Source organism: Frieseomelitta varia, unplaced genomic scaffold, assembly GCF_011392965.1.
Source record: "Frieseomelitta varia isolate USP_RPSP 00005682 unplaced genomic scaffold, Fvar_1.2 scaffold_43, whole genome shotgun sequence".
NCBI lineage: Eukaryota > Metazoa > Arthropoda > Insecta > Hymenoptera > Apidae > Frieseomelitta > Frieseomelitta varia.
The window spans coordinates 250766-264632 of NW_025110179.1; the positions used below are offsets into that span (position 1 = coordinate 250766).

At 26.3% G+C, this 13867-nt stretch overlaps 2 protein-coding genes and 1 long non-coding RNA gene across 3 annotated transcripts; 1 reads left to right on the plus strand and 2 right to left on the minus strand.

Annotated features, from left to right (window-relative positions):
* Positions 1 to 225: 225 nt before the first annotated feature.
* On the minus strand, positions 226 to 2548 carry LOC122532014. Its single transcript, XR_006307433.1, has 3 exons — positions 2154 to 2548; positions 378 to 467; positions 226 to 303 (listed from the first exon to the last, which is right to left on the minus strand). It is a non-coding gene; the product is annotated as an uncharacterized LOC122532014 (long non-coding RNA).
* A 5229-nt stretch (positions 2549 to 7777) lies between these two features.
* On the plus strand, positions 7778 to 10309 carry LOC122532011. The gene is made up of 2 exons (XM_043660414.1): positions 7778 to 8065; positions 9046 to 10309. The coding sequence occupies exons 1-2, from the start codon at positions 7778 to 7780 to the stop codon at positions 10240 to 10242; spliced, it is 1485 nt and encodes a 494-aa protein (XP_043516349.1). The 3' UTR covers positions 10243 to 10309.
* Positions 10130 to 11342, minus strand: LOC122532012 (protein BUD31 homolog). The gene is made up of 3 exons (XM_043660415.1): positions 11151 to 11342; positions 10917 to 11039; positions 10130 to 10850 (listed from the first exon to the last, which is right to left on the minus strand). The coding sequence occupies exons 1-3, from the start codon at positions 11242 to 11244 to the stop codon at positions 10633 to 10635; spliced, it is 435 nt and encodes a 144-aa protein (XP_043516350.1). The 5' UTR covers positions 11245 to 11342; the 3' UTR covers positions 10130 to 10632.
* Between the last annotated feature and the right edge of the window lie 2525 nt (positions 11343 to 13867).

Genomic DNA, 13867 nt, shown 5'->3' on the forward strand with positions numbered 1-13867 from the left:
CCATTCTAGATTGTAGTTTTTGTGTAATTCTAATTATTTATAACAGAATTTAATTAGTCAGCATCATGATATAATTATATATGAAACAAAAAAAAAAAGAAATTTGTTCCTGCTTTTATAATTTTTAGAAATGGCAACAAATAAATGGGATTTATCATTTTTCATAGATAAAAGAATGCATTTAAAATGCAATTAAAAGCAACAAGAAAGAAAAAATGGACTTACCATAACAGACTAGAAACAAATTTATCAAGACTTGTTTTACCCATGAATAAATTTTGAAAAGGCTCTTGAAAAGGCTTCCTAAAAAAATGATAGCCAATTAGATAAATTGAATTTTCCAAAAAACAATAAATATTACAAAAAATATGTCTTACCTAGGAATAAATCTTCTTGATCACTATTTATTTCTTGATCAAAATTTATTTATCATAAATTTCTAGCAACAAAGATGCCTTAAAAATCCCCTAAAAAAATCAGATAGATTAAATAAGTATCATGTAAATTAAATATTGTGCAAAAAAACTAATATTGCCAAAAAGTTGAGTTTTATGGAAATATATTTATATATTTATCATAAACTTTTAAAGACGAAGATCCTATAAAAGATTTCCTAAAAGATTATAATCGATACGATAAGTTAAATAAAAGAGTTGAATTTCACCATTGTTTCTCCCAAGTCTTTAGTACATACAATAATATTCATTTTAAAGTGTTAAATACGAATGTCATATTTGTTTTTAGCGGAAATTACAAAAACTTACCGAAAATGCGAAAGATGATTAAAATGAAAAAGCCAACTAGATGCACTTTATGAGATCTTCAAATGGATGTGAATATTAATAAAAGTAATATAAGAACACACGTGGAAACTACATCAAAATTTTACGATTACAAAGCTCACTTGTAACGCTCATTTCGAACGTCACTATAGAAATGAATCTACTTTACGTATCATCTTTCTTCCCGAAGCCTTTTGTTTACATGTCCTATAACGATTCTGGGAATGCAGAGAAACATGGAAGTTATTGGTATTAGCAGAAATATCCTTGCCAGTCAGCAATGTTTATCTCTTTGTGTTTAAAATTTGCCATATAGAACGTCGCAATTCGAGAATGTAACAATTTCCGTACACAAAGATATTTGTGAATATTTCGACAATGTGGAATATTTCGGAAGGATTTTCAATTTCTGTTTCAAAAAAAAAAAAAAAAGGAAAAAGAAAGACGTATGATTTTGTAATCACTCAAAATGAATAAAATGATATAAAATGTATTAAAATCTTGGGGCAACGGTGAAATTTTCCCTAAAAAATAATTAAAAATATCTTGCCCAGAAATAAGTCTTTTAAACCGACGATATATATTTAAAATTATATAAATACAAAATAAAATCACTAAATATATTCAAAATTATGTATATAAATATAAATTCTTAATTTTTCTAAAAAGTTATAGTCGATCAAATAAATTTAAAAAAAAGAAATGATATTGACAGACACTTGATTATTTTATAAGAACATGTTAAATTAAATAAGAAAAAACGTGTACATGCGATATACATATTTTCCTCACGTGTTCTTCGAGACCATTATTTTTATTCAATTATAGCAATATAATTGTATAAAATAAATTTTGTATAAAATAAATTTGACGCCTGAATCAAAAATTGTGCAACGCAAAAACTGTGCTGACTGCTGTATAATTAAAAAAAAAAGGAATGAAAATTAAAACCAGAAACTAAAGAATAATATTTCTAAAATTACTGCAGGAGACAATAATTTTTATTTAAATAAAATTTATATGTTTTATATATATATGTATTATATATTTATCATACATATTTATTTTATAATATGAAAATACCTAACACTTCAGAAGAAACTAATCTAATTTTAAATAAAAAATAATAATAGATACAAAATCTTAAAGAAATTTTTTAAAAAATGAAAATTTAAAAAATATCATCAAAAATAATATCAATATTATATGATCGAAGACAATTATTTCCAAGAGCGACAAACGCGGGGACATTCCACCCATCATTGTCCTTTACTATTACGAATAAATAAGTATAAGTACACGAAGAAAAATATCGTTAAGAAAAACATGTGGAGGTAAACAAGCAAAATAAAAAACATTTGTGCGACTTACTTTTACATGTAGAATCATCTCTTGTCTGGCGTTTTACCCATCTTGAAACGTAATTTTAAAATCGGAATAATTCACACAAAATTCTTTGACATTTTATAAATGCCAATAATATTATACGTCTATAATATTAAGTCATTTGCGATCTTGATTCCAACGTTAACTGCACCTTATACACATTTACTCCATCGCAGATTAAATGCGAAAAGACAGTCAAACGAAATTGCCGGTTATTATTTAAGCCGGTTTTAAAGCTGCTCGTTGATTGGTCCGTTGGCGCGTATCCATTGTCCAATAGCGAACTTGAGAATCAAACGTAATATTTTCGTTAACTTTCTATCTTATGATTGTATCTCGATTTTAATTAAATAGATAGTTACTGAAGGTTTTAGCATTCTAAAAATTACTGTTATTACAATGTGGATTTTCATATAGATGTAATAGGTTAAAATATATGAAGTATGTACGCAAAATGTATGCAAAATATATAGTAAGTGTAAGTATACAATATAATGTTTTCAAGTAATAACTTTTTGCACGTTAATTATGAACTTGTAGTTCGTTTATTTGATTTTTAATTTTTTATCCTTAGTTTTCGAAAAAAATAAATTAAAAGGAAAGAAATATATTTTCAATTTTGAACTTGTTCTGTGTTTAAACGGTAAATTATATACAATTTCTGTTTACGAAAAATAATTGTACGTGACTTTCCCAAATACAATAACATGTATGTATATACATATTTATATACATATATAATATTATAAACATTTAAATATTTAAAAAGATCGGTAATTCAATTTTGTGCTAATTTTTCTGCATATTTTTCAATCCGTTTTAAAAGTGAAAAGTATAGTATGAATCGAATTGTATCATGAAATAAAACGTACATTTCTTCCCGGAAAGCATTAAATAGTTAAATTTTAGAACAAGCAGCAAAATCGTTTAGCGAAATGCGCGACGCTGCCAGCGATTCTCAATATATAATACTTTGATATTCGTTTCATGCATAAGTTGTATGAGTGTATTTAAGTTGATTTTAATATTAAAAATTAGTGTTATTAATGTTATTTATAAATTATAATTCTAATTAAACTATAGACAAGAAACATTGCATTGATAGATATAAAACTATTATACTATAGTATATACGTATATTACGTATATACTATATATATTACACTATTATACTGTACAATATATTATATATACATTTCCTGTATTTATAAAATTTTGCGTTCGTATGTTTTGCTAAATTAAATTTCTTTGAAATTAAACTATTTTTTCATCCTTAATTGATAATTTCTGAAAAAAATGCCACGAACTGTAATCATATCCTTAGTTTTTTGAATAAACTAAAATATATCTAAAAAAAAAAAATGAGACTCGCACGCTTTGGTTTAAATATATTTCAATATCTATAAAATATTAATTACGTATAAATAGATATATCATGGCATTTGAAAAGTCTGTAGAATTATTTCCCGTAAACGAAAATTACATATCTTTTAGCGTCCAAGAAGATTCAAAATCGAAAATCTGTTTCTCTTTTTTGAAAATTGAATTTTTTGAAAGTAGAGTAATGGAGGAAAACGGTTTCAAATCCCTAATCAGTATGCAAAAATTTGTCAGAAACAACTATACGAACAAAACAAAATTTTGAGAAAATGAGGAGGAAGAGAATCTTGAATATAAAATTTTAGCTGCGGGGCTTTATTGGTTCCTGATATATTAAGAAAAAAATCTTTGAACAACATTGATTACAGGAGATACAAATAAATAATTTTGGGTATATTACCTATAGATAGACGTTATTGATCCAAACTATCTTCACTATTTAGGTAGCGTGAGACGATCATTGTCATCGTCAACTGTTGACTAACCGACTAGTAATACTGTTTCCAGTATTTATAAGGCAGTATGCTTCAGCAGTAACGGATTTTACAAGTAACGAATGATCAGCTCCCTTACAGTAATCGATTTAAAGTAACACAATCCAGTCTTGTTAAGTTGATACCTCATGTAATGAAACCTTATTAACATTAATATAGGCGACATTCCGTTTATGAAAAGTGATGGATTTTAAGTCGAATCCTATTCTACTAATTACCAATATCGCTATTGTGTAAATAATTTCCTCGATCACCAACGATAACTGAACCGTTAATAAATCGTTAAACGGATAATCAACCATTGCAATAATCATGCCTGTTAAAGTAGAATTCAGTGTATTATACACAAAATTTCTTATTAATATTTCAGAAATTAATAAAAATTCGTCGTTAAAATTTTATATTTAGAATCTTCTCCCCCCCCCCCCCTTCTCTTTCTCTCTCTCTCTCTTTCTCTACTCTATTCTACTCTACTCTTCATATTTTACAAAATTTCGTTTCGTTCTGATGAGTGGATCATTCCGTATTACAACCGTTTAATGTTTTAAATAACCATTACAAAATATCAGAATACGGGTGATAGTTATTTAAATGATAGTTTTATAATTGCTAGCACAAATCTTGTAAGCATTTTTTAATCAGTGTACAAATAGTGCAAAATTATTAAAACTTAAATTTTGTGAAAGATCTTTAAAAAATGCTTACGTATGTATATTAGATATCAAAATTGTATCGTTTAAAAGTTTAGGAATTAAAAAAAAACACTATGTAAATTTTAGCTAACCTTGAAAGTTATACGAATATAAATACATAAATAATCGAACACAATTCGCAACTCAAAACACAACGAACGCCCGGTCAAGAAGACCGTTAAAAAATAATTGTAATGTATTTTTGTTTACTGCGATCTGCATGAAATAATCTGATATAACGTATTTCAACTTTACTTTAGTTATTGAGTTTATTTATCAGTTAAATGCCTGCGGTGTTTTCTTTGTAATAAAAACTCATGCGAAGATCGGTAGCTGCTATAAACTACACACAGAGCGGCCACTGAAAAACTGAAGGATTTGAAAAAATCATAACATGTTCGTTTTCAATCTTTTTTATTTCCTTTTTTATAGGTTATAAATTAATTAATTATAATATAATATATTATTATTATATTTATTATATTTCCGAATAAAATAATAAAAAATTAAAGAAACATGTGTTTGTAAAAGTTATTTTTATTTTATATCATTCAGTCAAAAGTTATATCTTTTAGTGACCACCCTGTATAAGCAATCATACATCATATTATTGTATATGTATCTATCTTCATACATATGTATATATATATTTTTATTAATATCTTAATAACTACGAATTTACGGCAATTCAAATCATCGCCATACTATAAAATATAAACTTTCGATTAAATTATGCGCCTTTCTATTTGTTGTAGTAACTAAAATAATTCCCATTTTATACACTAATATGTATAAAATATACTCCATATGTTTTTCCATTTTCCAAGAAAGTACTGAGATACTTAGGACGAAAATTGATTAGTTTTTAAGATATTTTAATTTGAAGTATAAAAGATATAAAAATGTGTACATTTGAAATATAAAAAATGGCTAAATGTAAATCACCGTTCTACTCATTTTTTCATTTTTTTTTTTTTTTTTCATATCGTAAAATATTCTTGACTTCAAGTTCTGTAATTTTTGTTATTTCGAAAATTAGATTAAATTAGATCAAGATTAGATCAACAATATATCAATAGATTGGTTCTAAAGATGATTTTGAAATTAATTTTTAAATTCTCGAAACTCGATTGTTAGATTTCTAAAATTTTTGAAACTTGAAGTGTCGATTTCATTGTGTAAGAGATACTTTTTGTTTTAAAAACTGGAATTAATATTTTTAAATAAATTTTTATTGGTTACAGTTTATCAAAATACTGACTAGGGAAAATAATGATTATTTATCATATTCATTAAATAATGGCCAGCTGCTTTTTTAATAAAATTACTAATGATATATTTTATATTTAAATCTATGTTTACGAAATGAAATTTGGTGGGTATTACGAGGAATTTAATTGTAAGAAAATTTTACATATAAAATTTTAATTTTAGGAATTTATTTAATTCAGGAGATATAAATCTTACAATTTTACAAAATCTACCAAAAACAAAGATGATGAACTAACAGCTAGAGAAAAGCTAAATAAAGAATTTAATGCAGAGATGTACATATGTTTATGTCTTAAAGACATATATTATACATATACATATATATCAGTATTGGATTTAGAAACTACATTATCTTTATCTAATTTTTCGTATCGCTTTCTATAAAATCGTAAGGTCTATATTTTCCAAACAAGATAAATTCTCGAATTTTACATTTGAGGTCCTTTTACGCTTCTCATAATATTCTTCAAATTTTATCTCAATCGACGATGAATTCAGAAGAATTAACACTTATTTTTTAATATTAGTTCAGCTTCTCCCATAAATCTCAATCAGAAATATAAAGAAATTAAACGATTATTAATATCTTCATGAGGTATGAAATGAATATTTTTTGATTTAAGGTCCATTTTCGTAATATCACATTTACCAACACAAATTTTACACGTGTAATTTCTTATATATATAAAAACAGAATTTCTTTTTCAAAAAATTGTATTTCATACAAATTTGTAAACATTTACAGAATAATAAAATGAAAAAGAGTTTGTAATGTAATAAGAAAATAGAATGAGAAAGCAAAACAAGCTTTCTTTTATATAGTTTTTTTAAAATTGAAATGAATCTTAGAGAGATTAATATCGAATATCAAGAAGTATCAAAAATTATACCAAATAGATAAGTACAATTTGAATATGTATATATCGATACCGATTCGATCTCTATATGTATATATGTATATATACATTTCTATGCCTATGTAGATAATACATATTTTAGGAAATGAATGGCGCCATCTGGTCAAAAGCAGATTCAATTGAACGAGATAGTTGCTGTGATTAGAATGTAAAAAAAAAAAATAAATAAATAAATAAATAAACTGACGTTTAATAATCAAGCTGAAAAGTAAATGCAACAGTAAATCAATTTAACTTAATTCGTTGAATTATATTGTGAGAAATTTCTTTTTCTCTTTTAATCAAATTATGGCTCTTTTCTTTCTTCCATTTATAACATTTATCCTTTTATAAGATTTTGTCCATTTCTAAGATATCTTTAGCACGTATATATGTTCATTTTATTACCAAGTAACAGATTTTATAGAGATAAAAGAAAATTACTATAATTAATAAATACCCAATGAAAATTTTTGATGCAAAATAAGAGAATTACAATAAATGCAGCTTTTCCTTTCTTTTTTTTTTCCTTTGCAAAATTTTAACCTTCCTTTCTATTCAAAACTTGTCTTTAATCTCATTTATCTTTCGAGATGTGACAAATTGAAAAATAAATTACATGAATGAAATAGAGAAACAGGGAAATCATACTTCACATTTGAAATTTGGTATTTTAGTAAGTTATCAATTAATTCAACGATAAGCGTGTTTACTTTCAATAAAATTGATTGAATTATAATCTTTTTTATAATTCTTCGATATATTTCTATTGTTAATGATTAAATTAAAAAAAAATTTTTTTTCACAGACTAAAAAAATATTTAGTTCCGAAAGGACTAATATGTATGTAACATTCGATTAGAAAATACAACACAATGGAGTTAAAAGGTAATAATAGCGTAAAAAGCAATCGCATACGAAGTTCGATAAAATCGAAAAAATCTTTTATACCGAAAGTCGAAGTAGTTACAGAGAATGTTTTTGTGCCGATAACAAAGACCGTATTTACAAAGAAATGTGGTGATGCAATACAGTGTTTTTCCGTACCGAAGGTCAAACTTGTTAAGTTCTACCAATGTAACAATAGCACAAAAATGTCGTTATTAAAAAAACCGTGTCTTCAAGAGAAAAGATATGCAAACTCAATTCCCTATCCGAAGCAGGTTATTTATTTAAAAATTGAACTACTGTTTTTTCCATCGTTTCTGATCTCATTTCTTTTCTATTTCGTTCTCTCCGTTCCTTTTGTATATATAAACGTATAGTAATGAAAAAGAAAATTGCCTATGTTGTAAAAGTTCATAAAATAATTATATTTATGCTGTCATGTATAAAATTTTACTCCAATGTATTTTTCTTTTTTTTTTTAATAAATATTGACTTTAAGAAAAACAATTTCGATGATCTTGATCTTCGCATACATTGTTAAGGACATTCTTTTGAAAAATTTCTCGCTAATAATTCTTTAAAAAATTATTAATTATTAAAAATAGGATTTTCCAAATGAACAGAGTTCTATATTTTGAAAACGTATTGATTAGTTTTTTGAAATTAAGGAAATTATTATTTTTATTAAAATAAAGCAAATAAATTTATTGTAAACAGTAATTTCTGAATGTTAATTATTATAAATATTTATGAAATACATAGACGGTACTCTTACCCCGAAATAATTTAACTTAATTTAATTTATCTTTGAATTAAGTTTAGAATAGATTCTGCATAGATCAGATTAGATTATATTTAATTATACGTTTTAAAGTTTTAAACAAAATTTTCATTCAATAATAATCAAATATTACAATATATATTTGCTTTATAGCAGAAAGGTCTCCTTTCGTGTTCTATATTTAATAATTAATTAACTTCGTAAACAATAACAAGCAATAGCTAAAACCTCTTGAAAATTACTCAGGAGAGTGTCTTCAATAATATACGTGAATCAAGATTATTGAAGTTGTTCCCCAAAGTTAACATTTATTATTATTTTTTTTTTTTAGATATCAATAAAATTAAATACAATCAAATGTTAAAAAATAGGAAAGTTTTGTTTACAATAATTAACATTGCAATGATATTATGGAAAATAAAGTGAAATTTCACTCAAGATAATTTTTAAAGATTTACATAAATGTGCTTTCAGATCAATGTAATAAATAAACACAAAGAAGTAAAGTTGTCAGGAAAATCGCATTCGATTAATGAAAATTACAGTTTTAGTCAGAAAGAAAATATTCCTCGGCGATCAGAGAATAAAAAGCAGCAAAAATTAATATTTCCTTCATCGATTTCTGACCTGCCTTTGCCTTCATTCAAATGTCAATCTCCTTCGATGGATGAAAATATAACTAGATCAAATAATTGGAAGAAGAAACATAAAATTAATGAAAAAGAAACAATTGACAGCATTAATCGTATTTCGTCAAATCTCCCAAAAACATACTATAATGACACAAAATTAAGTAGTAATGAAAAAATACAAATATCAGAAAAGAATATCTTGAACAATTCAATTATGTTAAATAATACTTCAAATATTTCAATTACATTGCATTCAGCAGCCATAACAGCGAGTAGGAAGAAAGAAAAAGATGAAAAACAATCTATTTTTTATCCTTATCGTGGATCTGTTTTAAATGATATTGATATAAGAGGAATAATTTCTAATGATGTTATTAATTGTGACGAAGAATTAAAATACCCAATCAAACGTATTGAATCGAAACCTTTTAATCAAATTCAATGTACCATGTTTGATTTTTCAACATCAGATAATTTTTCAGAGACGAACAGGAAAGACACAATAGAAACTACGCATAATAAAATCTTGGCTACTAATTTTCATAATCAATCTCTGGAAAATATCAATTGTTCAATTCTATCATTTCTTACAAAGAATCAGCCTCAATACCAGGATTGTGCAAATTTGCAGAAAAATAACCATGTTTGCGGAATAAAGTATTCATGGCAAGTCATTGGAACAGGTTCCCAAACATCAAAAACACTTCTGAACAATTTAGTTGAAGAAAACAATCTTCATGATGGCGAATCAGTCTACAACTGTAGTGTTAAGTACTCTTGGCAAATTATTGGAATCGCTACACAAACTTCTCAAACAGATTTCACCATTTCTGAATGTCGATTCTCTATGTCATTTTTATCTGCAAGAACAAATGTAATTCGTCGTTTTGCTAAAGGAACTGTATGCAATTCACCCCCAGTTACAGTTTGGCGAAAGGGTAAAAGATTTATTGTATTAAACAACCAATATACACAAACATTTACTCATAAAGAATGTCAGACAATTTTCACGGAACTCTACAAAAAACATCACGATTAAAAATATTGCTAATTTGATATCAAAATTATTTTGATATCAAAATTATTGATAGTACAAATAAAATAAAAACATTATATTTAGTATTGTGAAAAACTTATACATATGTACATGTTATCAATAAGGTATACATCTTTCATTAGTTTTTAATTCAGTTCTATTTTACTTTCAAATTGAACAAAGATTTATTTATTTGACTAAAAATTTCTCAATTATACACACATAGAATATCTTGCATTAGCCTTTAGTTGGTATCATCAACTCACAAATTACCAATCCAAATTAAGTTCTAGATATTTTCATAATATTTTCATCGACATTATGCAATATAGTTTCTAATAATATACAGTGCAATATCATTAAAAATACATATCTTATGATTATCGCTAAATGCTATCCAGAACATCCTCTACATCCGCAATGGATGCATTCCACTATTCTGCCTTCTTCGAGTTTGCCTTTAGGTACTCGGCAAATACAATTTGTACCAAAGTTAGTATCCCTATGTTGTATACAACGTAAGCAACACAAGTTTTCATATCCGACTTTCTTCCATTTGGCAATCAAGTTCCTATCCGCTATATTTTCGTTCAGGCAATAATCATACAATTCTGAAAACAGAAAATATAAATAAGAGAAGGATAAATAAGGAAATTAAATAATCAATGATATTTCACCTCGACTTATCGCTTTCCGTCTATAATACAAATCATATATGTATCGTGATTTTTGATGGTGAATTTTAAATATGGGCCATAAAGATTCTTGTTTTCGTTTGCCTTCATGAGGTTCCGTTTCGGCTACGATCCAAACACAATTAACAATTAAAATTATTTCAGATGAAAGATGAAAACATTTCGCTATCAACATAACCTCCTACTCCATAACCTCTATTTTCTTTTTATCATTACCTTCTCGCATTTTCTGTTCCAATTCCTCTAATGTTGGTTCGATTAATTCCCAACCATCCGGTGGGGGTTTTTTACTTCTACGCACTTTAGGCATTTCAAATTCGTATCAGCGTTTATCAGAAGACAGTTTATAGCAATGCAGACGAAATACATGAATAGACATGACATCTTATGGGATTTTGTGCCCGATGTTCTATAATATCGACATAGTAAAAAAAATGACTGGCTTTTTAGCGCACTCTACGCTTAAACTACGGTGAGTTGGAGAACTACATCAAGTAAAACGATCGAATTTGATCAAGTAATGAACGTGTCAGAAACATAATTTTTAAAATTCGTAACAATGTTTTCAATTTTCAACATCGAAATGTGAAGCTAGTAATTAACCGAAATCATTATATATATTATATATATTATATATTAGAAAGAGTTTTATTCATGTTTTATGGATTTATCATGGCTTTTTTTTAAATATAGCAAATAAAAATTTAAAAATTATTAATACATGCTTTTGAGTATAAATGATTTATACTTTATAAAATATACTTAAAAATAGTTAATTAAATTTTCAATTATTTCTTAACATTATTATAATACTAAAATATTGGAATTATTATATTCTTTCATTTACTTATGTTGCAAATTTATGTTAAATTTTTAATAATTGTAATTATGCAGTAAGTATGAAAAATAACAAATCCTGTTATTCATTAACTAAAAATTAAAATATTATTTGAAATTTTTCTATAAAATACTTCTTTATCTAACAATATAATAATAATAACAAGACTATGTTTTGTAATTTTATAAAGAAAAATTGACTAAATCTCGCAAAATCGACTAAAGAAATGTTTTTACAAATATGGGACAAAGAAGCACTGCAAATTATATTTTTGCATGTTGAATGATTTTGAGGTCAAATGAAATAGAACTTTGAATTTTTCTTCAATGGCATTTGTTAAGATGAATTCAATGATTCATGCATGATATCATTTATTGTTGAAAAATATTTAAAATTGCGTTATAAATTGGTGGCATTGTAAATTAGTTAACAAAATGTGAATCTGAATTTAGTGTGACGGGTATAATATTTGTAATGACACATAATAAATTAAAATCTTGAAGTTGAGATCCATACGAAATAAAATTGCGCTATACAATTTCCCAGAACTTTATTAGAGCAAGATAATTTCTTGACGTAAAAATATTTTGTGTGGCCACTTTTTTATCGCGCTTATATATCTTTTTTTAATGTGTACTTTGATCGAACCTTAAGACGATTCATAGCATGTCGAATTCCTAACAAAATATTTAAAGGAAGGCAGGTTTTAAATTTCCTATTCAAAGCATATTTGCTGAAGTGCATTCTAAGAAGGTTTTGTCATCTCTGGTGCTGTTCTATTCGTCAGAAAACAAAAACATAAAAACGTAATATTTCAAATTTAAAATCAGGAACAGGATTTTTAATAAACAATTATTTTTAATTATTTTAATTATTTTTCTTATTATTTTTAACGAAACTTCTTATTTCTTGAAATATATATTTATTTATATTTTATAGAACAATACACATAACAAATAAATAAATAATAAGAATTTTCTTATTTTAAAAATTTGTTCTTTTTCATTTTGATTGTTTATTAGATATTTGAAGACAATGCAATTTTTAATAGTTAAAAAATAACTCACCTTCCGCTGCAACCATTGATAAAGCCAAATTTTCATGAATTATGAGCAATTTGTTTAAAATAATATCGGGAAAACTTGAATAAATTTTAACAAAAGAAATAGAAAAAGTGATATTATATCATATTTATACGCAGCATGCCTTTCATTCATCTTCTTTCTAGTTTTTCTATTATTTCATAACGCAAAAATAATGAATAAAATAATAAAAATAATAGCACTGACAACGAATGAAATAATAGAATTAACAGGATGGTGAAGTCTTGTCTTATCCATTCCGAAGTATAATTAAATTTTTATCAAAGCCAGCACAAATGTTTCTTAAAACAGAACATCAGCGCAATTAAACTATTTAAAAATTACAACATATTTTAGTAAAAATAAATGAGCATTGAATGTGTCACGAATCTTATTAGATATACATTTAATATATACATAATAAATTATACATTTAACATATACATATATGTTAATATATACATATATATATAAATGTTTACACTATACAATATTATTAACAATATATTGCTAAAAATATGTATTCAAATGTAACAATAAGATGTTCCTAAAGCTCTCGCGAAATTTTCGCGATGAGAAGGGTGTAACCGCGCGCATGCGCACTGCATTCCGCGACGTGGCTGTCAGCCGGAGAGGCTGACCTCAGTTGGGTGTGACATTCAGTCTACAATGTGATCCGGTATAATCTTTATGCAGCTGGACTTGCACAAAACATTGTGCCGGTATCGAACACACTCTAGCAAAATAAGTACCGCGAAAACAACGAAGGGACATATAATCGATGGCGATCGTCGATTCTGAGTCGAGATGGAGTCAGAGAATTGAATTCTGGGTGACAGCCTGCTGGTTGCAAACGAGTGGCAACAAAGATAGAGAGCGTGCAATGGACGCGGAACTGGCAGAAACTCGCAAGACGTGAGCGAAAGGATCCAGATGATTGTCGAGGACATTCTTAACCCGGAATTACCCACCTGGGGGTCTAGCGCAGGTAAATCTCGGCGACTAGACCCTCA